The sequence below is a fragment of the Octodon degus genome, unplaced genomic scaffold (genome assembly GCF_000260255.1).
Source record: "Octodon degus isolate 3935 unplaced genomic scaffold, OctDeg1.0 scaffold00128, whole genome shotgun sequence".
NCBI lineage: Eukaryota > Metazoa > Chordata > Mammalia > Rodentia > Octodontidae > Octodon > Octodon degus.
The window spans coordinates 842,717-868,411 of NW_004524704.1; the positions used below are offsets into that span (position 1 = coordinate 842,717).

The 25,695-nt window shown below is 45.3% G+C and overlaps 1 protein-coding gene across 3 annotated transcripts in view; it reads right to left on the minus strand.

Moving 5' to 3' along the window:
* The window catches only part of Igf2bp2 (insulin like growth factor 2 mRNA binding protein 2), a 149,554-nt gene that overhangs the window by 106,036 nt on the left and 17,823 nt on the right, over positions 1-25,695 (minus strand). Inside the window, exon 1 of one of the 3 annotated variants that reach the window (XM_023700936.1) lies at positions 4,327-4,479. The exons of the other annotated variants lie outside the window; for them this stretch is intronic. Within the exon in view, the coding sequence (XP_023556704.1) occupies positions 4,327-4,394 (68 nt within the window). The 5' untranslated portion in view covers positions 4,395-4,479. Of the gene's footprint in view, positions 1-4,326; positions 4,480-25,695 lie in introns of those variants that run through there. 3 annotated transcript variants of the gene reach the window in all.

Here is a 25,695-nt window from a genome sequence, read left to right on the forward strand (position 1 = left end):
CTTAATGAATAGAATGATTTGTTCTAATGGTGTTTGTAAATAGGATCTCAGGTCCGCATCTTGTACAGCAATTAACCACTAAAAAGACTTTATGCAGTGTGTTATTTGTTGAATCTGTACTTCCAATTTGATTTGAAACTGTCTCATTGCTGTTTATCAATAAATTTTTGGAAAAAAAAAGAAATGGAAATGCAATGCTCATCATTTATGGGGGACAAATATTTTTAGGTGGCTATATAATATATTCCAAATATATTTATGAAGAGAAAATATAGTCAGGATAAGGCTGCAAGGAAGAAAATGCTAAGGCTGCAGAAAGTAATAAGGCTTTTCTTGGTAACCTGTAAGTATACAGAAATTGGGTACGCTAGGGCAAGCCTCCAGGATGGACATTTCTTCTTACGGTTTTCTTCAATGTATGTATTCAAGAGTAGGAATACAGCTCAGTGGCACAATGCTTGCTTGGCAGGCGCAAGGTCCTGAGCTCAATTTCCAGTAGAAGAGCGACAGAGACAGAGACAGAGACAGAGACAGAGACAGAGACAGAGACAGAGACAGAGACAGAGACAGAGACAGAGACAGACTGACCAAGACAGACAGACAGACAGCAATGTATACATTCAGTGGGACTGGACAGGACCATTTAAGAATGTCTTTAAAGGTGGCATGTTGCTGGGCACGGTGTCACAAACCTGCAATCCCACAGGCTGAGGCAGGAGGATCAAGCCAAGCCGGGCCATGTTATCATTAAGCAAAACTCAGTCTCAATTTTTTTTTTTTTTTTTTTTTTGTGGAAGCAGAGATTGAACTCAGACCCTTGCGCTTGCCAGGGAAGCGCTTATTCCACTGAGCCATCTCTCTGGCACCAATAAAATATTTTAAAAGGGCTGGAGATACAGTTCAGGACAAAGGCCCAGAGCTCAATCCCAAGTATCACAAAAAAGGGGTGTGGGGGAGAAATCCATTTTTGTCTATTTGTATTCCTTCCACTTGGGAATTAGCTACTCAACAGCTAATTACACCACCTGTGTGTTTCTGTGGCTGCATAGTCCCACTTAACAGATAATGATGCACAATATTTAATAAATAACATCATCATACTATGTGCAGTAGTTGAACAAAATCCCTAAAGAGTAGGCACAGCATGAGTCATCCTTACCTTACAGCTGAAGGATCTAGCTCAGAGAGGTGGGAGATGTCATCAAAGACCATTTAGCTAAAGTGACAGAAGCCCATCTTGTCATTCTAGACCCTCCATACCCTCTGTCCTTTTAGTTATACCTCATGTGCCAGATTTAAACATAATTCTTTATAATTTTTTTATCTTTTATTTAATTTGATATAAGGTCTCACTATGCAGCTCAGATTCATAGTGATCCTCTTGTCTTAGCCCCCCCACCCCACCCAGTGCTGAGATTACAGGCGTGTACCACCATACCCAGCTTAGGTGGCTGGCAGGGTGTACCTGGGGTTCTAGGGCAGGCACGGCACCCAGGTCCTTGCGTTTGCTAGGCAGGCGCTTAAACAGCCAAACTATCTCCCCAGCCCTTAAATATAATTCTTATCCACATTTAAAGGCAGTTTTTACACAGTTTCAGATTGGAAATTCTCGGGAGAAATCTTGATTCAAATAACATGCATACTTGAGAATCTTAAATCTATTTATCTTTTTTACTTTGTCAACACATTGCCACAAACAGGCAAAAAACAAAAAACAAAACAAAACAAAAAAAAAACTGACTAGAAATATAGTAGTACCTTAACCTCAGCATAAATTTTAAAATGAAGCTGGCTTTTTTTTTTTTTTTAATTTATTTTTTGGCGGAACCAGGGATTGAACTCAGGTCCTTGCACATGCCAGGCAAGTGCTTATTCCACTGAGCCATCTCCCTGGCCCCCTTAGCATAAATTTTTTAAAAATAAAAAAGAATAAATTCCAGCTCTTCTGAGTTTTTGTTTTGTTTTCCTGTGTTGCCTAGGTTAGCCATGAATTATGCACCCAGGAGTGCCTCAAATTCACGAAACCTCCCGCCTCAGCCTTCTAAGTGCTGGGATTACAGGTATGTACCATCCTGCCTGGTTCTCTGATGAGTTTTCACTTTAACTTATTATTGGAAAAAATTAGCAACCATCAGAGTACACAGATCCTAAGGACCCATTTCCATTTCCCAGCCTTAGTAATTCTCATGGCCCAATAGGAAAACACAAATGACAATGAAATCAGTTTGCGAATCTGGGAGAGAAGGGAAAATCTCCCTCTCAACCTGTAACGGTGGGCTGAAAAACTTCACGCCTCCAGGAATGTGACGTATCTCACCTTGAAGCTTTGTACAGGAAGGAGTCTCAATCTGCCTCAGTTTTGAAGTTAAAATATATACAGTATTGGGTTTTTTTAAGTTGGAAGTTAGACATTAAGAACAACTCATATCCTGAAAGAAAGCTCTCTCTTCAGCACTGTGGTCACAGAAGTCAGTCCTGGCCGCAAACCCACCAAGACCTAGGGAAAAGTCTCCTCAACACTGAAAAGTCAACCGCTGCAAGCACCTCACAACTTTCCAAGAATTTTGTCTTCATAACGTTCACACAAGTGGGATAACATCTTGTGTATGTGCACACAAGCATGTCCTTGCTCTTGAGAAATGTGTAAGATGAGGGGAGTTTAAAGCACTAGAGATGAGTTTGAGGCACTAGGAAGAACTTCAAGCAGGAGGGCCGGCCAGATAGCTCATGGACTAAAGTGCCTGCTTAGGCAGGCACAGTGGCCGGGTTCAACCCCTGGCCACTGAGATGGTGACTGAGACTGGGCATGGTGGGCGCATCTGTAATCCCAGCTCTTGGGAGGCTGTAAATAGGCCAATCACTACAAGTCCGACCTTCACAGTGAGACCCTATAGGCCCTGTACACCAAATACACTTTAAAAAAAAAAAAAAACCCTTCAAGCAGGACTACATTTGTAATGTAAGGCCCTGGGAGTTTCTAACATGACTCAAAAATAAATTATCTACTTAATTCTTTCTTAGAATCAGACAGAATATATGTGTATTTTTTTAAATACAATATCAAGAGCATCTCACTTCCAAGGGAAGGCTTATCAACTGTTTAAAACATACACAATGACTTGATCTCACTAAATTTAAACTTTGGCTCAGTAGAGTAAGACAAGTCCTTCCTTCTCTTGAGGGAAGAGTGGAAGAGACTGTCCCGTGGACACCACGACTACCACCTCTCTGGGTGCCAGGAACATGAAGTGCCAGGCAATACGTGACGATGGAGAGTTGTCAGGCCGCGCTCCCTCCCGTGCATGAGAGCAAAGGGCTGCACTCATAAAGCCGGCTTAGGAGTGCAACGTGCACTTCTGGCACTGGCCGCAGGACCTCGGTCTGTCCCTTTCTTCTGTCACTCTGACAATGAGCAAGCCCGGAGGTGTGCCTCAGAGAGTCCTAAAATAAATCTTTCTGACCATCTCTGCTGGGAATTAACCTTTGGATCATGGCTTTCACTAAGGCGTCTGGTTCAGAGGGCTCACTTTCAGCCAGGAGCAGAGCAGCACGCAAGGAATCCCAGCACTCAGGAGGCTGAAGCAGGATGCTCGCCACTAGCTCAAGAACAGCCCCGGCTACACAGTAAGCTCAAAGCCAGCCTGAACTACAGAGCGAGATTATCAGTAAAAAAAAAAAAAAAAAAAAAAAAAAAAAAAAAAAAAAAAAAAAAAGATCACAGTCATTTATAAACAGTTACAGCACTAGTCACTAGTTCTGGGAAGCCTTAAAAAGGGACCTCTACTACGCCATCACCCTTACAAGGTGCTCATCAAAATCCAGTTGCTCCTAGTAATCTAATCCCATCACTAGAAGCTCAGTAAATTAAGGAGGGCGACCTGGCTGGCCTGGTATGAAAATAACTGCATGACTGTGTCCTCGCAATGACTAGAACAGGCCAAATACTCAGGGGTACAAGACCTTCATGGGGGAAGCCTCCAGGAAGTGGACCGGGAAGCCCAGGATGGGCTGGCAGGTACAAGTCACCTGCGTTCTAATGCTATTTGATCATCAAATAGCACTCACTTCAGACTGTTACCCCAAGTTTTCTGGTGGCTGTGTAAGACCATTCTTTGGGAACACGTATGAAGAAGTTATGCAGTGCAGATTAACCACCCGTTGCCTGTGTGTTCAGACTACAGACCTGACTCAATGGGTAGCTGTCGTGAATTATATAATTTTTACTTCCAGTTTAATTCTGCCTGAACATCATAGTCAGAGTAGGCCATTTATGATGGTTTATGGGTAAAAGGATAACATTAGAAGTGTCAAACATCTGATTCAAACCTGAGACATGTGAGATAAATCCTCCCTGGAAGTAGTCCAGAGCCCCGTGAACAGCAACAACAGTACATGTGTCCTTCTCGAAGAGACAGGTCTCTGAATGTTGAGATCCTCACTGAGAACAGACCCCAGCTCCGCTCCAAGAAGGCCACGGGAAGCCTGACCCTTCTTACCCTCTGTGCCAGGAGAATGCATGGGGCCTGTTTAGGGCCATGGAGACTGCAGAAGCTGAGGAAGTCCGAGGGCCTCTGTGACACAGCCAAGGTCAGCAAAGGCGGGACAAAGGGTTCCCATAGAGCCCATGAGGCAACAATTCCAAGCCCAGGGACATAAAGAGGGGGATGAGAGGAGGGCTCTCACTCTTCGTGCAGGCCCCACTGCACTTGGCTGTCTTTATCACTACCGGTGAAGGCACCTCTCTCCTAAGGCAAATGCCTGCTTGTACACCACCAGTGGCCAGCTTTGCTTCGCCAGCAATGACCAAGTCTGCGCTGGGTTTCCGCGGGATGTGCGGGGCACGGGATGGGTGCGGCTCATTTCTGAGAAGTGTCAATTCTGTGTACAACATACATGGATGCTTCTACACTAAGCAAATACACATCTGGTGGAGTGCACTGCCACAAATACACAAATGTTAGAAATAAAAATAATCTTGGTCAACCAAAAAGGCAAAAATAAAACATAAATTTAAAAATTGTTTTCTTTGTTCTTTTTCTCCCTAAGTATTTTTTCTTTTGTCTTTCCCTACCCCAAAGTCTGGGATTGAACCCAGGGCTGTGTTAGGGATGTGCTCTACCACCCCAGCCACAAGACACAACTTTTGTGTTCACAGAGGTCACTCAGGTGGACCTCTCTTGCATTCCCAGGGGCATCCTGCTCCAAAGAGAATTTGGGTAGAGATAAGTGGCACAGCCTTTCAGAGGACTGGGCAGAATGGATGGCCCTCTTCCCAGATGCCACCTCCAGCTTCCAGCCCGGTGGGAGGTGTGGCTCTTAAGAGCCGCCCATGGGCTGGTACTGCTCTACCGGTGGCCACCAGGGTAGGCAGAAGTGCCCTGCAGAATGACCGCCGAGTGGACAATCCTCTGCTACTTACCTGCATCCTACTATTTGTCGTCATCCAGCTTTGCTCACCTGCCACTGGGGTCTACAGGAACAGGTCCATGAGAGAGGACAGGGTGTGACGAAAAAAACCAGCTAGGAATGATAACTGCAGGGCACAACAGGCAGGTACAGGTACGCCCTTGGTACAGCCAGCCCCAGAAGCGCATGCGCCAGGCACCGCTGTGCCGATATGTGTAAGACACGTCCTTCCCTGCGGGGCAAGATCTGGGTGACCTAAGCTCCTGACATTTCAGCAGCCTGCTTTCAAAGTCTGCATACTAAAATCAGACTTTATTTATCGGGTAAAGTAATGATGCGCCAGTGTTTCCTACCCACACAAGAACTGCCGTGGCTTTAGGCGCTTACAGGGAGCTTTAGGGACCGAGAGCTCTATACCTCAGCATCTACAGTCTTTTACTGTATCAGTAACACACACACACACACACACACACACACACACACACACAGCTGAGTAAGAATATACCTAACAAGCAAGAAGCACTAGTATGATGAATGAGCGCGACAAATCACTTGATGAACTTCTAAAAGGATAAATACATTTTTCTGCAAGTCCCAGAAACTGAGGCATTAGCTCAGCAGTAAAGTGCATGTTTAGCACGATGAGGTTCTAGGTTTCACACAGAGCATGTCCCCCTCCCCGAAACACCCAGTGCTTCAGAGCATTTGCTGTGGAAGCCACTTCTGGACTGAGTGGAGTCAGTGGCCCACACCACAGGTTTCATCCCTCAACGATGAGACCGCGAATACTGCAAACTAAAGAAATACATACAAGGAGGAAACAAAAAACAGGATGAATGTTTAAATTTTCCAAAAATCTTATCACAGTAAAAGTTACATTGCCAAAAACAATGGAGTAAGCGTGTTTAAAGTAAGCAGGGTCAGTGGACTAAAGCACCTGCTTAGGCAGAGTGCAGGGGCTGGGGTTCGATCCCTGGGCCTGCTGGGCCTGGCCCACCCGCAGGGCGCACTGAGATGGTGATTGAGACCGAGTGTGGTGGTGTGCGTCTGTAATTCCAGCTCTTGGGAGGCTGAAAACAGGAGGCTCACTATAAATCCAATCTAGTAGTGAGATCCTGTAGATCCTGTACTAAAAAAATAAATAAATAAAATAAAGTCAGCAGGGGCTTTCTGAGGGGGATTAGTGACAGCATCTCTTACCATGATAAACGGTTGGTACACACTGTATTTTATGATCACGGCGCGTTAATCAAAGCTTTATGGCAATTTCTGGCAAATGAAAACATCACGGTGCGTCCTCTCCAACTGTATTCGCTGGACCTGGCACTACGTACCTTCTGTCTCCTCCCCAAAGTCAAAATGGCCATGAAAGGTAAAGGTTCTGAATCAATTCAGGGGGTGGCGGCAGCTACAGCAGTGCTGCTAGTGTCACTGACCTAAGAGGACGTCCAGAGCTGCTTCAGAGAGCTACACAAGTGATGGAATAACGCGAAGGGAGAATTTTTAAGAAGGATTAACGTCAACGTGTCTTTTACTATAATACAGCTTTTTTTTTTTTTTTTTTTTTTTTTTTTTGGTACAGAGTCTCATCGCACAGCTGGGACTTGTAGTGATCCTCCTGTTCTCAGGCCCCCCGGTGCTGGGATCACAGGAGTGTGCCACTATGCCTGCTTTCAGTGGCCAATTCAGCGCACCTGGGGACAGGGCTGGCATGGCATGTGATGTCAGGGATCAAACCCCAGTCCCCGAGCTTGCCTAAACAGGTGCTTAGTCCGCTGAGCTACCTCAATGGCCCTTAAAGCTTTTAGAACATAAAAATTCACCATTATCTCTCATATCCCTGTTAAATGAGGGTATCTTCAGAAGTTACTAAACCACATGCCTTGCCTTCTGGAATTCAGACAAGGCAGTGCTTCTCAAATTATTTTTCATCATCAATCCTCTAATGAGCCTAATTGGGTATATTTTCCTGATTGTCCCCCAAGAAATTTTAGTATCAGTGGTGTATTTCTTTATATAGTACAGACCTTTGGAAGGCTACAAATATTGCAATACCTAAGATCTCACCACCTCTGAAACTAATTTTTACCAACTTTGAGGTAACATGCCCCAAACTGAGCAATCGCAGTCTAGGAAAGGTATGGGGAAGGAGACAAACACATACATACATACATGTGTTTGTGAGTGTACATTTATTCTCTATATGATCTACAGATGTACACCTTGCTATCCACGAAAAAGGACAGGATGGTTTGTTCTACAAAGAACCAGACAGGAAGATTACAGGTTCTATGGGTCACACAGGTGGTAGCTTTTCCTCCTCTGTCACGTCTCTATGTGTGTACATGGGCATGCAAGTGAGTGTGAATGTGAAAGTTCAGTGAAAGAATGTGTGTGTGAGAGAGAGACAGACAGAGAGAGAGCGAGAGAGAGAGACAGACAAGACAGACAGACACACAGACAGACAGAGACGAGTGACCAGACCCAGCTTCTTGGCCCTTGACTCCATCCCTAGTTCCCCCTCCCTTTTCTTAAATAAGGTCCCACTACATTGCTCTACCAGCTGGGCTCAAACTTGTAATCCTTCTGCCTCAGCCTCCCAGAATGCTGGGATCACAGATGTAGTCCAATACACCTGGCACAAATATCAACTACTAATTACCTATTTTGTTTCTTAAATAATTACTTAAAAGATAAATATGATCATGGGCCATGGCACAATATAATCAAGTGCAAGGAGCTGGGTTGGATCACCGGTACCGCACGCTGTGCCAGCCCTGTGCCCGGCTGGCCACCAAAACTGAGCATGGTGGTGCACGCCTGTAATCCCAGCGCTGTGGAGGCTGAGAGAGTAAGATCAATACCAGTCCCAGTTGCACAGCAAGACCCTGTACTGAATAATTAAACAATTTAAAAGATAAATATGAGAGCTTCAGATCAAGTAACAAAAAAACTTAGCAATGTAGTTAACCTGTAGAAATTTTAAGCAATCATAAACTGCAAGAAGGCTCCTTTCCTATCTGTCAGTGTCATCCCTGCATCCCCAATTCCCGGAGAGGGCCCCATTTTCTTCTTCCTTTTCAGTGGCTGGCACAGCCCACCTAGGGTTCTGGGGCCAGCGTGGCATGCGGTACTGGGTAACAAACTTGGGTCCTTGCGCTTGCCAGGCAGGCACTCAGACCTCCGAGCTATCTCCCCAACCCCAGGGCCCAGTATTTAGAAATGAAAACTCTTTCTCTTTCATCTCTGGGTTCTTAGTCCTTAGTGTGATGCTCAATCCGTAACTCCTGAAGACCCACCACCACACAGGGTACTAAAACAGAAAAGGGACTTAAGTCTAGTTGAGAATAAAGCCCACAAACAGACAAAATTAGTATCAGCAAACTTAAAAAGGATGTTCAATGAAATGGTTAAGGAATCTGTTTTGACAGGGTCTCGCTATGCAGTTCAGGCTGGCCTTGTGCTCCCTTCTGTAACCCCCAGGCTGTCTTGAACTCACAGTGATCCTCCTGTCTCACCCTCCAGAATGTTGGGATTACAGGTACACAACACCATACCTGGCTCCAGGCCAGCACGGCATGTGGGTCGGGGGATCGAACTTGGGACCTTGTGCTTGCCAGGTGGGTGCTTATGCCTCTGAGCTACCTCCCCTGCCTTGGTTAAAGAATCTTAACTGGAAATGTCTAGAGAGTCTACAGAGTCATTGGCAGGACTCTGGCCATGACAGATTTCAGCAGAGAAAACCGACCTGCACTAAAAAAAAAAAAAAAAAAAAAAAAAAAAGAAGCCAACAGTGACAGAAGTAGAGAGAAAGGCAGGACAGACATACAACAGTATCTCAAGTCCCTGGCTCAGAATGCCCTTAAAACCTACTTTATTCTACTCATTCTGCAGATTGTGTTAAGAAAGCTGCAAGATTTTCTTCTGCTTAACCTGGACTGCGCACTTCTCAGCTGCTGGCAGCCAGGAACCTTGATGCGCAGGCTGAGGAAAGAGCCCGGCCTAGAAGGATGAAGCCCGGCGCCCTGCAGCAAGGAGGCCGAGGGTGGCCAGCTCCTGGCTCTCCGGCATGTGCCCGGCCCTGCCTCCCTCTATTTTCAGCTGGGAAACTAGGTTAAACCTCTTTGCTAGGTGTCCCCGAATCCCTCACACGCACGGACTGGGCAGAATGTATTGTCTGGTCACTTTCGTTGCAAACAAGAGCGAGGCCCCTGGAAGTCCCCAGCTAAAGGAATCTTCCTCCGGAGAGCACCTTTGTGGCTTATGGAGCAACCAGCCTCAGAAGCAGGTGTGAAGCAGTATGGGACTCAGGATAGATTTAACAAGCTTCGAGGGGCACGTTAAGCATACAACCTCTGCAGCTCGCCCACGGAGCCAGTTCACGGAAGCCAAAAGTTTCACTTTCTCTCAACCGCAGCTACCAGCCAATCACCTTCATCCTGATGATTTTGTATTATTATTTTCTTCCCTTTCCCTTTCCATGATTTTGTTTTCTGCATTATGAAACTAAATGAAGCTATTCATGTGAAGTCTGCTCACTTCTACTGAAGCTACAAATAGAAGCAGCATGCGACTAAATTAGTCACCCAGCCACAGAGAAACCTTCACCGAAAACTCAGAAAATTAATAAGTAGCAAAATATTTGAAAATGGCTGCTTTAAAAATAATTCATTGTATTAAAGACTTTATTTTGAAAAGGCGGGAACTACTCAATAACCACACTACATCAAGGCAAACTTCTCAGACTGCGTTTCCTTAGCTTACTATTAAAGACAACTGTGAATAATCCTAAAAGACAGTGCTTCACTGCTGATAGTTACAGAAAAATTGTAAAGCAAGCTGGGGATGTAGGGCAGTAACACAGCACTTGCCCAGCATGAACAAGACCTTAAATTTCATCCCCAGCGCCACACAATTTTGGTTTCTTTGCCAGCTCAGCCCGACCTGAGGGCAGGTGGGGTAGGGGTGTGGCATGTGGCCCCCTGCAGCTGCCTAAGCAGGCTTACAGACCACTGAGCTATCTTGCCAGCCCCAACACACAAATATTTTGTTATAAGCAACATACACTAGTGGACTTGTGGGAAGACAGTGGAGCAACAAGCAGTAGTGTATTAGTTCATACATTGTGTCAACTTGGCTGAATCAGCTCCAGCAGCGTGGGGGACTCGACCTGCAGGTGGGCAGGGCCCAGGAATTGAGAAAGGCTTCCTGCCCGCCCTGCCCGACTTCCTGCCACGTGGCCCGCTTCCGTGGAGAAGTCTCCACGTCCATGGAGAAGTCTTCTCAGCTGGGCCACTTTGGAGTGCCGTCGAGAGGCTTGATGGACGCCGCAGCTGCTGCTCCTCTTCTGCTCTTCATTGTTTTCTGCTGCATGAACTGCTGTTTGCCTTGGAGCCAGTGGCTTATGGACTGAACCCTCCAGTAACTGTGAGCTAAACCTTTCCTTCCTTCATTTTGAGCTTAGGGTATTTGTCCCAGCAACAAGTAAAAAGTAACTAAGACAAGTAGCAAATCAGCCTCCCTGAGTTTTGGAATCCAGATGCTGGAAAATAGCAACTTGGGGAAGAAAAAAAGAAAGGAGGTGGATTCCCAGGACCCCCGAAGAATGTGAAGGGGCAAACGGAACCTTTAGAGAGAGGAGACAGATCTCAGTGCAGAAAGAGAAAGGCACAAGCTGCACTTTCCCCCAGCTGCTGGCAAGAGAAAGGAAGATGCAATGTACAGAGACACAGTGAAAGTGGGTGACCTAGAGGCCTCCAGGGAGAAACACTCCCGTGGAACAACAGAGTGTGGCATACTGTCGCCACCACAGATGGTAGGAGGCTCCAGCCCAAGCAACTGCTGCTGGATGGCACTGTAGGGAGGGGCCAAAGGAACCCGAGACGCTGAAAACAGCGGGCTGGCTTCATCTCAGGGATCCCACTGTTAAAAGTACACAGTGACTGGGTGAGGGACAGTCACTGGAAATGTCTACAGCCAGGGCACTGTGGTCAGGCCAGCAAGAGATACCTGCAGTATTACGAGGTAAACAACTCAGGCCCCAGCCCCACAACCAGAGGTGAGGGTCGGCCCAAACTCTGTGGATCTGAAGGTACCAGAACCAGCACCCTAACCTAACCCTACTGCAGGCTCGCTGGGCTTATGCAGCACAACTCTGGCCACACGGGAAACAGTACTAAGAATCAACACCCGAGAGTGCATCAAATTAAAAGCTTTTTGTACAGCAAAAGAAACCATCAACCCAGTAATGGGACAACCTACCATTATGCACGTAAAAACTTACCAGCTACTCATCACAAAGGACTAATATTTAGAATATATAAAGACCTAGTAAAAAAATAAAAATAAATTTAAAAAAATAAAAATAAAAAACTATTTAAAAAAAAGATTTTCCCAAAATAAAGAACCAATCCAAAAATGGGTATTTGAAATAGACATTTCTCAGATAAAGAGTCACAGCCAGTGTGCTGCTGTACATGTTTATGTGTTCAAGACTGCTACCTTTTTAAGTGCAGCAGCCAGAGTTCGAACACTTGCCAGGGAGATGGCTCAGTGGAATAAGCACTTCCCTGGCAAGCACAAGGTCCTGAGTTCAATCCCCAGTTGCAAAAAAAAAAAAAAAAAACCCAGAGTTCGAACACTCGCGGGCCGTGCTGGCCCTCCAGGGCGCACTAAGACGGCAACTGAGTCTGGGCTTGGTGGCACACGCCTGTAATCCCATCACTTGGGAGGCTGAAAACAGGAGGATCACTACGAGTCCGATCTGTGTAGTGAGACCGTGTACCAAATAAAGAAAGAAATCAGCCAATCACAAATGCTGGTGGAGCTGTAGGAAAAAAGAGCCCTTCTCCATCACTAGTGGGAGTGTATGCTGGTGCGCCTATTACGGAAATTAGTACGGAGATTCCGCACAGAACTAAAACTAGCTGTTCCGTTTGACCCAACTGTTTCCCTTCTAGGTATCTTCCCCAAGAGCTAAAAGCATCAGAGCACAGTGACAGACACACACCACGTTCACAGCAACACAGTTTACAACAGCTTAATCTTGGAAATAGCCCAGACTGTCCATCAATGACAAGTGGATAAAGAACAGAGTATAACTCTGCCATGAAGAAGGATAAACGTGAGACATCTGTAGGAAAAGGGATGCACCTTGAGACCGTATTCTCATGTGAAATAAATTGGACACACGACTTTAACTATCACATTGTTTCTCTTGTGTTTAAAACCTAAAGGGTAAACAGGGAGCATAATGGAGGAGACACTGGGAAGTAGGAAGAACATGTTTAATTGGGAAGGAGAACAAGGGAGGGGGAGTGAAGGGAGAGAAAGGGGAAAAAGAGTACAAGGAAAAAAACCTGAAACAAAGCTTTTATAAATGGGGAGAGGACGAGGGGTTGGAGGAAGCGGAAGGGAGTGAGGGGAAAAAAAAAAGAAAGATCAAGATATATACTGACAGGGGGCCGAGGAGATGGCTCAGTGGAATAAGTGCTTCCCTGAAAGCGCAAGTGCCTGAGCTCAATGCCCGGTTCCGAAAAAAAAAAAAAAAAGATATATACTGACATAAATTCCCTACAATGAATGCAACCAATATGTATGACAAACATATACTAGTAAAAAAAATAAAGATTAAAAAAAGAAACCTAAGTTAATTCAAAGTCCATCTACAACAGCAGCACTTTGTCGGATATCTGGCTGTTAAGTACACAAAGTGATCAAGAAATCAATCACTCTGCATTTTCTTCTTCCAACTTTGATAAAGAATCCACATAAGGATGTTCCTTGAGAAACCACCAAGGGTGCAAATGGGGAAGGTGCAAGTTTCTGTTCTTTCAGCCCAACCCAATCCAGCCAGTACCTTCGGGCAGGCCCCTGTGCCCGCAGGAGTGCCAGCTCACAAGGCACAGAGACGCAGAGCCCCGCTCCCAGGCACGCGTCCAGCGGGTGAGCACGGCCTCCCCAGGGCCTGGCTGCCCACCAGCAGAGCTACACAGGTAGGAAGAAGGGACACCCAGCCACAAATGCTTTCGGAAACTGTGATTTTAAGTCTACTTAAGCACACTAAGTAACCACTAGAAGCTTATAGTATCATATAACCAACTATTTCCATAACAGCATTTCTACAGAAAAAATATATTCCAACAGAGATGTCAGTTCCAGGGACACGTCCCCACGTTCCTGACTCCTCTTCTCCCAGCAAAGCTGTGCTTTGAAGAAGAAAGAGTGAAAACTCTTCCGGGCGGGAAAATATGGCAAGGAGAAAGGAGGGTAGGTGTGATATTTCTAAATGGGATACGGCTCATTCAAAAATTTGGAGATGGAAGGGACTGCATCTTTTCTTCTGAACCTCACTAAACCCGGATGAATGTCTCACACTGACATCTTACTAAAGATATTACTGCCATCTGCTTCAATGTGTGATCACAGGCTTATCAAATTATAGTAAATCCTGTTTAAAAAGTGTATCACTTACTTGATGGATTCAGAGACCATCAAATTATAACTCCACCCCCCCAAGAAAAAAGCCACTGTGGCTATAAAAATTCCTAAATTTGGAATTAGGTTTCTGCCTTTCTCCCCAATGGCTAAAGGTAAAAAGTGTAGCTGCACAAATACTACAAAAGACATAAGCAACGATTCAAGGCTAGAAACGACCACTCTTCCCAATCAGCACGCCCTTTCATCCACCCATTCATTCAGGTACGACGAATCATGCACCAGATACATTAGTCTTAGGAAAAATAGTAGGTGCAAGCTCAAAAGAGACATACCCCCAGTGAGTCATCTTCAAGTCGCATTTTTATTTCTTGTCTTAAGCCTTATTGAATGACTAATCAGTGGAAGGAGAAGGTAAGATAGACTCCAAGACCTATCACGTAATAAATTAGAAGTTAAAAATAGATTAAGAGCCACTATTACTTAGAAATACACAGGTGCAAAAAAAAAAAAAAAAAAAACAGAGTATCTGGTCACACCATCAACATTCCTGAAAGACACCATAAATAGACTGAACAGAACTAGTGGCACGAGGCTTCCCCCCAAGCAACCTCGCTCCTCTTTCCCTAACTCTGAGCGTGTATTTTACTAGCTCACACAAGGGTCCAGAGGGGTCACCCTACTCTCTGGTCCTGGGGACTGCGAACATATTTCAGCAGCCACGTGACCTGTCAGGTCTCAGGATTACAGGGGGGAATCACAGACCGAGCTCCTGCTCCGATTAGAACTTTCCCGAATTCAGAGAGAAACTTTCCGTTCTCAGCGACCCAACTGCAAAACGATCCCTGTATTACGAAATGGTGCAACAGCAAGACCGCAGGCTTCGCAGTCACACGTTATGCTCAGACACCTTTCTCGCTAGTGGCCTTGAGAGACTGCCAATCTCTCTGGCTTTCCGGCTCCTCTTCTGAAGAATAAGGCTGCCACCAGAGGGCTGTGGGAGGATCGGCAGCGGGCCAAGGAAAGCCGCTAGCCCAGTAAACAGCCTCTACCCTGCAAGGTGGTCTGTGTGTGCCCCTCTCACCCAGCACACCCACAGGCTGGCCCACGCAGTGCTCAGTGTTCAGGCTAAGTTTCAGCCTGTCATCCATCTGCACGTGTCACTAAAACCAAAGCTATCACAAGCCCGTGGATGACCATGACAGCAGCTTGATGTTCCAAAGCCACCAAGAAATCAAATATTTATAAAACCAACACATTAGCCCAGGGAAGAATCTTTTCCCCAGGTGAGTGATAGTAGGATTTTGGGAAGAAAAGCCCCATTCTTGAGGCAGCGATACAGACACTGATTTCTTCACGTGCTGCAAATGCTCAGCAGAAAGCACTAACAGAAACAGCCCTGCCTCCGGGCCTGGTAGCCGGGCCAGCACAGAAGTCCTGAAAGTGACGGCATTCTGGTCCTGCCTCAGGAGCTGGGAGGTAGGCAGGAGGGACAACAGATTGGAGAGGTTTACCGCGTTTTCAAATATACCCGGTAAAGAATGATCAGGGCCTGGGGAGATGGCTCAGAAGAATAAGTGTTTTCCTGGCAAGCACAAAGGCCTGAGTTCAAGCCCCCTGGTTCTGAAAAAAAAAAAAATCAGCACAGGTTCTGGGAGCCTGGGCATCCCTCAGGTCCTAAGTCCGCTGGCTCTCTATCCTCACTCACCCAGGCAGCTGGTTCCTAAAGAATATTTCTAAAGACTTGTCAGAGACAGGAAGAATTCTACGGCAGGGCAGGCAGGAAGGCTGCAGACCCGCCAGGCTACGTCAGCATTTATTGAAAACTAACGATTAGGTGGTGGATCACTGAGACGGTCAGCGACAGAGCCAAAGTGTGACAGGGCCCAGGCTGGCTTTGCTTCCACAGGCTTCTACAGGCTTCAGTCTCCCGTATGGACCAATGAGCAGCCAACAGTCTACCTATTGGTACATTTTTTAAAAAGCCTTTCAAAGTCTTGGCTTTATTTGGAAGTTACTTCTCTTTTCAAAAAAAATTTTTTTTCACTGTGATAAAAATAACAAGGTGTAACATGTCACCCATCTTTGGGTCTAAGGCTGAGCGCTAGGCACACTCTCGCCACAGCGGAGCCAGGCCCACCATGCCTCCGCTTCCCTGGGGCCCACACATCTCCCTACTCCGGGACCTCACGCGGATGGAAGCACACAGACTTAGCCTTCTGTGCGTGGATGACTTCAGCTAGCACATCTTCGTGGCATGTGTCAGAATTTCCTTCCTGGTTTAGGCTGGACGTCCCAATGTATGCGAACCCTGCGTTCTGTTTATCCACTCATCTGTCAAGGGACACTTGAGCTGCTCCCACACTTGGGCTACTGCAAATCATGTTGCCATAACCATGGATGTACAAATATTTTTCCAGTCTTTGCTTCCAATTATCGTAGTTACATACATCCGGAAGTGGAAATGATGGGTTAGACGATGTGTCACTGTGTCACTGCTATTTTAGAACGTGTCTCAAAAGTGACAGAGATTAAATCGTCCTGGTTAATTCTTTAAGGATATGAAAATCAGTTTTACTCTTGAATTTTGCTTTACCTAAAAGCAGTAAGTTATAAGAAATGCAAAGGAAAGAGCATACCAATGATGTTGAGAAGATTGACTTTGTATCCAAGTCCGGTCCAACAGTTGGCAAGCTTTTTTATCTCACAGTGAGTGAGTTTTAGGCAAGAAAGTAACTGAAGGCCTGTGGATTGCGTGGGTTCTCTGATTCCATGAAAAACTAACAAAGTATTACTATGTTTCCTAATCGCTTTTTTCCTCTAATACAATTCAAAGTAGCAAACACAGCAGAGTTCTAAAAATTGTATCTAAAAAACTGAGTGTACTATTAAAAGTGTTCTTAATGACACTGAGATCTCCTGAGGTAGAAAACCACGGCTGAGATTGATCAAATACAATAGGCAGTACTTCTTCTCTAGCAATGTGTTCATTTGATAACTGCCTTAGCAGAGAGTACCTGTCTAACCTGAGTCACGGCTTAATCTGAGTCACTGGGCACTTGTGGTTACTTTGCAGGAGCAGGTATAATACTATTAACGCACACCAGGCTCAGTACCAGCAGGGCATAACTGCCAAGGAAAGTTTGCTACAACAGTTTGGTCCAAACAATACTCTGGTTACTGAGCAACATGCGGTTGTCACCAAGATCCTCGACTGACAGTGCATTCTGAGTCAAAATGCAAATGAGGTTCCAGGTAAGTCACCAGTAATGCTCCTGTGCCATCCCTGCTCAGCGCTTTCCTAACAGACATGACTCTCTTCCCCCGGAAGGATTTGAAGAGTAAGACACTCCCTCCCCACCCTCCTTCCACCAGTCCCCTGAGAACTCTTCTACTAGGTAACTGCTTTCCCCTTCCAGGGCAAGAAGGCCAGATACAACCCTTCCTTTGCCTCTCCAATCCACAGTTCCACTACTTAATTTTATGGATAGCTTCTTAGCTGGGTCCAATGGACACACAGTGACCTCCTCAGAGAAGTGTTCACTACACAGGGCAGAAAAGCACTCAGCCAGGTGTCCCATCGAGGGCGACAACAGCATAAGGCACATGGCCAGGTTGGGCCCAGTTGGATCAGGTCTTTGGGCCCAAGTCCGAGTTCTTTCTGACACACCAGTTGCCCACTCTCTCACAAGCGTGTGCAATTTGGCCATTCCGAAAAAGAGCACCTGAAGATCCTCACTTAAGCAGCAGCCTACAATTGAAAAGGAGTGCTGGCGCTTCCAGCTCTCATCTTTGCAGCTGACAAGCGGACCTCTGAAGGAACCACAGCCACAGAGGGAAATCGGGGATCAGTGTCTTCACTTAAAAGTGCTTTTCAAAAGTACAAATGCCGGGACTCAGGTCAACAATTTCTGACATTGCTAGTGAAGCGCAAGACCCAATACTATTATGGACTGCTGGACTCTTAGAATATTTTGCTGAGTTTACACACCTATAATATTCAAATAACGGAACTTGGCCCGGGAGATGGCTCAGTAGAATAAGCGCTTGCCTGGCAAGCGCGAGGGCCTGAGTTCAATCCCCGGTTCTGCCAAATAACGGAACTTAACAAAAAAAGGGGGATACAGATGAATGTCCATTTTGTATCTGTGTATACAAAGTGGTTAGGATAGATATATAGTTACATTCTCTTAATGAATAGAGGTTTGTAAATAGGGTATCATGTCTGCATCTTGCACAGCAATTAACCACTCGGAAGAATGTATGCAATGTTAATTATTGAAACTCTCCTACCGATTTCGTTTGAAACTGTCTCAGTGCTATTTGTTTCTCAATAAAATTATGGGGAAAAAATTAAATAAAGAAATAAAGTACAAATGCCCTCTAACAAAGCACGGACTGCAGAGGCATCCCCACCTCCAGGGTCACCCCCAAGGTCTGCTTCAGGACCAGCCATCCACCTAAGACTTTCCTGGGCCTTTTTACAGACGTCGGTGCTCCAAATCTTCCCTCTCCATATTCTCAGAGGAAAAAGAGTATGAATGAATATTACATAATGCATCGAGGAAACCACACTTCTAAGATACAGTATTTGCATTTTTCCTCAACACTGTGGGGGGGGGCTTCCTAAGGTGTGTATGACATTCATGTCTATTTATTGGACCTGGAGCACAGCTTTATTATTTTAAATGACCATGGAGGATTATAATTATTGTATGGTTGATTTTATGACATTTATGGGTCTCATCTATTACTTACGTGGCACTGAGGAAGGTAACACCCAAATAGGACGCAGCTCCTGTAAGAAATGCCACAGGCTTCAAAGCACCAGCTTTATGGGGGTGTTTTATGAATGCAAGGCCATGAAAAGGAACCGTCTATTCAATAAAACTCAGGTGAAGTAAAACGTAACACTGTTTTTCCTTATTTGCCTTCTAGCAGGAGCAAGTTGCAGAGGCTAATGCCGAAAGCCTGCCAGAGCTTGGCCCTGCTCCTCCAGCCAGGGTTCCCGGTTTTTAACTGTACGTGAGTGTGACCCGGAGGCACTCAGAAAACAGCTATGCTGCACCCCACCCAGGGGAATCATGATATCTGAGGGTGGACTCCAGCAGTAGGGTTTTGTTTTGGTTTGGTTTAATTTTTAGCAGTACTAGGGCCTGAACCCAGGGTCTTCCCTGTGAGTTATTCTTGCAGCCCTCCCGCTTCTGCATGTATTTATTTTGAGACTGGGTCTAAGTTGCTGAGTTTCCCAGGCTGGGCTCAAACTTGAGATCCTCTTGTCTCAGCCTCCCAGAGTGCTGGGATTACAGGAATGTGCCACCACGTTCAGCTACCAGATTTTTTTCTCAGTTCCCCTAGTTAATTATGATGTGCACCCAGGGTTGAGAACAGCTGCCCCACATTCAACTCTCAAACTTGAGCATGCACCAGAACCACCTGAAGGCACTGTTAAACACCAGCCCGCCAGCCCCATCTGCTACTGGTTCCACAGGCCTGTGAGGGCGAACACCTTGTATTTCTGACGCGCTCCTAGGAGGTCTTGATGCTGTCTTTCCAAGGGCCACATGGAGATCCACTATGCTACACACTCCCTCGTTGAACCATAGTTATTTTAAATTAATTTTACTTTAAAAGATTAGACTGGGGGACAACCCACTCGGGCCCCCCTCCTGTCCCTCTCTTGGACAGGAGCTTTCTTTCTCTCAAATATATTCTGCTCAAAAAACAAGCAAACAAAAAAGATTAGACTGTTCCTCATTAAGGAGTGCTAAGGTTTCAGGAAGATTTTCAACAGTGTGGGACAAAAGAAGAATTTTCTACTTGGCCATCAATTAACACAATTAACTTAGTTTATCAGCACACAGGCTGCCCTGAGAATTTCCATCATTGAAGCTAAACCAGGATACAAGGAGACACAATTCAACTCTTCGTAAGCACTTCCCATACAGTTGCTGGGGCAAAGTGTTAGCGGACACACCCCACAGGTAAGTCATTCTTCTGTGAATGCACTCTGACACAACCGTCATGAGCACACACAACCGCACAGTCGACAGAGGGAACCCTGAGACCTGGAGGGAGAGTGATCCAGAAGGACTGCGGGAGGCTCCACTCAGGACCAGCCTTCAGTCCCTGCCGCCGGCTACAACAAAGGCCACAGCAGCAGGGCAAGCGCCCACCTGCGCCCACAGAGCCTCTGAACCTCACACCCAGCCACTAGAAGAGTAACAGGGAGTGCGGGCAGGGGCAGGTTCTGTGGATCCCCCACTTATGTACATTTACAACAATTAGCCCACTGCCCACTTACAGGGGAGTAATGAAAAGACGCCATGTGGCCGATGAGCTGAGGCACCCACTGGCAGAGCTAGGGGGTGGGCAGACAGGAGGTTCTGACCAGGACTCTTCTCTAAGTAGCATCTCCTACTAAGAAGAGTTCTTCATTAATCTTATTGGTATATTTTAGATAAACGTAATGCTCAACTCCTCATAGGGAATCTGTACCTAGACACAAGATATCTTCACTTCTTTTTCTCCACTCCCCTCCCTCCAGCCCTTTTCTTTTACACAAAAGCCTTGTTCCTATTTCTCCTTCTAGCCTCCCCCCTCCCCCCACCCCACCCTCACTGTTCCCCTTCTCATCTGAACGCTGTCTTCCTAGTTCCCAGTATCTATTACACATTTTGGACTTTATTCACACTTTCAGTTTCTCACACCAGAGAAACAATACGATATTTGAGTATGGGTCTGATTTATTTCACTGCAGAGTATGGACTCAAGGTGCATCCATTTACCTAGAAATGTCTCAAGTTTATCCTTCACAGCTGAGTAGTACTCTGTCATACGTAAAGAAAAAACTCTACATCTTCTTTATCCATTCATCGGCTGATAGGCATCTGGGCTGTTTCCAAGATTTAGCTATTAGAAATTGTGCTGCTATGAATAGGGGCGCACATATATTGCAGTGGTGAGATGCTTTGAATTCTTTCAGGAGATACCAAGAAGAAGAATAGCTGGGTCAAACAGAACCTCTATTTTTAGTTTTTTGAGGACTCTCCACCCTGATTCCCACAGAGGTTGCACCAGCCTATACTCCCACCAACAGTGGAGAAGGGCTTGCTTTTCCCCACAGCACTGCCAGCACTGGTTATTGCTGACTTAGGAAGTGTCCCTGACTAACCAGAGTCAGGGTAACACATGAAGCTGGTGTTGGACTGGCAAGGATGAAAAGTAATAGGTTCCTGTATGCAGTGGTGGTGATGGTGGTTATTATTACTATACCAAGAATTGAACTCAGAACCTCATGCTTGCCAGGCAGGTGCTATATCATTTTGTTATAGCCCCAGACCATGTGTATTTTGAAACAGTAACAAGAGACCCTTCATAGCGGGGACAGAGAGCTGGCTTCAGTGCCCTACTCTGACCCTGGCCCAATATCTTAAATTCAGTACCAATTCTCAATAATATTTTTTTTCTCAATAATATTTCTACATCACTCACACATCATTTGACAGTTCGACTGCAGAAACTGGACGCTAGCAGGCAGTTACTTTCAAAATCCAAAACAACATCAACAACTAGGTAGCCAAACCCCTTTTATTCCAAATTAAAGCATTATCAGCACAGTGTAAGTCTCCAAATTCCCAGGACAGAAAATAACCAGAAGTGAAAAAGCAAATATCCGTGGGTGTTCTCATCTTGAACAAAGCTATCAGAAGAACTGAAATGAGTGCGGAAGTTAAAGGCTAGAAGCGAGCGGAGTGCAAACGCAGTTGAGGTTACAGACTGCAGGCCATCTCTTCCACCTACCAGCTGGAGATGAGGAGCGTCTGCCTACTCTTCACAAAGGTTTGCTAGGCTTGATGTCACAGGTTATGCACAGCACCTCTTTTTTGAAACTAAGGTGAATTTATCCTTATCCATTTTTTTTTTTTTTTTTTTTTTTTTTTTTTTTTTTTTTTTGCGGAACCAGGGATTGAACTCAGGCCCTTGCGCTTGCCAGGGAAGTGCTTATTCCACTGAGCCATCTCCCCGGCCCCACTAAAGTGAATTTAAATTTTACCTTTTAAAGGGAAGATCACACACTAGCCTGAAATTAAAATTAAAATACTACTGTTTGTTAGATTCCCGATGTCTACTTCCAAAACAAAAGTACTGGAAAAAAAGAAATACTTCCATTTTATTAAACTATCAGCCTTCTGATCAAAACCATTTTTAACTTCTGTCAATTGAATATTATATTGCCATGATTTAAGTGGAATGCCTTCTTTAGAACAGATGGATTTGTAGCCACTGACTGGCACATAAAAGCCCTGAAGGCACACTCTTCTTTCCACACAGGCCAGCAACTGGATAGTAACGATTTTTACATCAAGCTGGAGGTGTAGCTCGGGGTAGGGCACTTGCCTAGCGTGTGCAAGGTGCAGAGTCCGATCCCTAGCACCACACACACAAATAAATGGATGGGTAGATAAATAATTTACATCTCAAAGCCATTAGAAATCTAGAATGAATCAAGAGTGTAGTTCACTGTATACTGAAATACAATTAATTCTACTTACAGTAAGACAGAATGGGAATTTATTCTTTTTTTTTAAAAAAAATTAGTGTCTGTCTGCAGTACATGCAGTTTACAATCATCTTAGGGAGTGGGCACATGTACATAACACAACTTGATTCTCTTAAATCTTCCCCTTTCCTCCTGCCTCCCTCCTGCCTCCTCTAATTCCCCTTGTTCCATTTTCATTCTTGTGAATATTACTAACCTTAGCTCTTGTTTATATCAGGTAATGTTTGCAGTCATTCAGGTCACTGGGTTCCTGTGTGGGGCATATCTTTATTTCGCTTACACCCTTCCCCGCCCCCTTTTCTCCCACGGTGGCTCGCCAGGACTCCTTCCCCCACTTCACAAAAGATCACTCCCTTGTCTCCCTCTCTGCATCCTTTACTGTGCTCTGTGCGCTAGGCCCTGCTCAGCGCAGAGCGCCACACAGTCCTTAAGCTGTGTCTGGTTGATCTCATCCAATACTGTACTTGCCAGGGCACCCGCCTCTCTACAGCTGTCTCCAACTTGTCCTTCATGGTCAAGCAGTATTCCACTATACAGTGTTACCACACTTTCTTCCATCATTCATCTGCTGACAGATGCCGAGGCTGCTTCCAGGACTTAGCTATTACGAATTACGCTGCTATGAACACCGGTACACACACTGTTGTAGTATGACGTCTTAAGCTCTGTGAGGAAGACACCCAGAAGCGAGGTGGCTGGGTCACATGGAATTTCTCATTTCAGTTCTCTGAGAGAGTCCCATGCTGATTTCTACGATGGCTGGATAGCTCACATTCCCACCAACACCGCAGGCGGACTCCTTTTCTGTCACTGCCTTTCCAGCGCTTGTTTTCTGATTTCGTGATGGTTGTCGTTCTTTCTGGGGTAAGACAATCTTAGCATTGTTTTAATTTGCTTTTCTCTAATGGCTGGGGATACTGACCATCTTGTCATGTATTTGTTGGCATTTGTACTTCCTCTTGTGTAAAATGTCTATTTGCTTCATTTGCCCATGTACTGACTATGTGGTAAGAGGCCTAAATTTTTGTGTGTTCTTTATATACTCTACATACTAGTCCTCTGTCTGGGGAGTAGCTGGCAAAAACATCTTCCCATTCTGTAGGTTGTCTGTTCACTTTGGTTTCTTTGCTGTACAGAAGTTTTTTAATTTGATGTAATTCCATTTCTTGATTCTTGCCCAATCATGGTTCTACTTAGAAAATCTTTTCCTGCACATACAATTTCAAATGTTTTGCATCCTTGGAAAGAAGAGAAGCAGTACAGATTCAACAAAGCAATCAATCTAATGAGACCACAGTCAGGAATGCCAGCCACTGGAGAGAACTACCTACGCAACACATTGCACAAGCGTTCATATAAAACCCTTCTGCTAGCTAGATAGGGAGCCACACACCTTTAATCCCAGAACTGTAGGGGCCTGAGACCAGGAAATCACAAATCTGAACCCACCCTGGGCAACTCAGCAAGCCCCTGTCTCAAACTTTTAAAAGGGAGCAGGATCTAGTTCACTGCAAAGGTTCTGGGATCCAACCCCCAATACAGACCAAAACAAAACAAAACATCTCTTGTTAAATACAAATCATTTTCTCTATCCAATCAGAGTATGTGGCAGGATTGCCTTTTTAGCAAGCTTCCGCTGGTTTACTTAGGTTGTAATATTTAAAACTAAAGAATCTTTTCACTGCAAGAGGATATTCAATGTATGCATTTAATCATCCTAATAATCAGTCACTGTCTTCTTACTCCAAGCAGTTTCCATCAATGAAGCCCCAGTGTATTTAGTGCTAACTCGAACCTCATACCAGGAACTGACTGGCATCTACCAAACTCAGAGAAACTGACACTGGCTGGTATTCAGAAAGGGGCTGTGATGCACGTGATAGTGAAAGACACCCCAGCATTTGCGCTCTCCGTGACCCTCCTGGGACCTGGGCTCTGGGACACAGCAGGTGAGGGTCTACAGTAGTTCAGAAGCATTTCTCGAAGTGCAGAAACACAGGTGTTTCCAAAGGCTGACAGCTGCGCAGAGCCCCGACACCCCACGCAAGCACGGGTGCTCCGGGGCGTGGCTCTGACCGCAGCTCTGCGGAGAGGTCGGGTGCGAGGTTCGGTAGGAACACCCTGATGCAGACCCACGAAGCAGCCCAGGAGGCGGCCCTTACCCCAACTCAGAAACCTGCTATGTTTCTGGGTTCGGAAAACAAATTGAGGGGCAAAGGAAGAAAAATGGAAACTGCTTTAGACTGCGGCAGGGCACTGGGGCTGGCTCAGCCCAGCAGATGGCTTCAGATGTTCCTGTTCCCTCTTCCCCTAGGTCTGGGTTACACCAAGAAGAAAAGTCACTGAAAAACATGGAGAGAAAATGCATGGCTTGGAGTACAAATCCACAGGCAGTCAACATAGTAAAAAAAAAAAAAAAAATTAAAGAGCACTAGTAGGAAATAAGTGCAGAGATGCACATGGCATGTGGCCCAGAGCTCAGTGGACTCCTCGGAGACCACGGCTGGCCACGTAGACCATGATAAACTCAGTCTCCTCACTCAGGGCACTTAGGGATGTTTTTCTTAACTCCTTAACACAGAAAAAAATAAAAAAGTAAATGTAGCCATAGGACTGTTCCGTGAAGAAAAAAAAAAAAAAAAAAAAAGCCAGATTTTTATCTGTTGAGGGGTCAGCAAACCACTCAAGCATAAGCAAGGACAAGTGGGGGAGGCATCGCTGAGTACACACTTACGGAGCCAGGTCAACATAAGCTGTGCAGAAAATTTACTATTGTATTTACCCCTAGTGTTTCTTTCTTGTTTTTAATGAAAAAGGCTGCCTTTCCTAGAGAACAGGCAATCCTAAGGGACTCCGAACATTCTCTAGGCCTCTGTCTATACGCGTCCAAAAGGAAAACAACCAAAATAACTTTCCATTTCACATAACTCAAGTTATCAAGACATTTCTGGGGGGGGGGAGTTAAATGGGTTATGGGAATATACAATGCAAACAAGGCAATGAAATTCAATAACAAAATTTTAAAGACAACTATTAATATACTATATTTGACTGGCGCCAACAATGACCTAGGGTAAAGGCTGGGGATATAGCTTAGCAGCATAACCGCCTGCTTGGCAAGTGCAAGGTCCTGAGTTTGATCTCCAGTACATCAAAAAAATAAAATAATAAAATGACCTAGGGCATTCCACAGGCAGAGCTGGGAGGTTTGCCTGAGCTGAATGCTCATACAAGAGAAATCACTCAACCTCCACATTTTTTTTTTTTTTTTTTTTTTTTTTTTTTTTTTT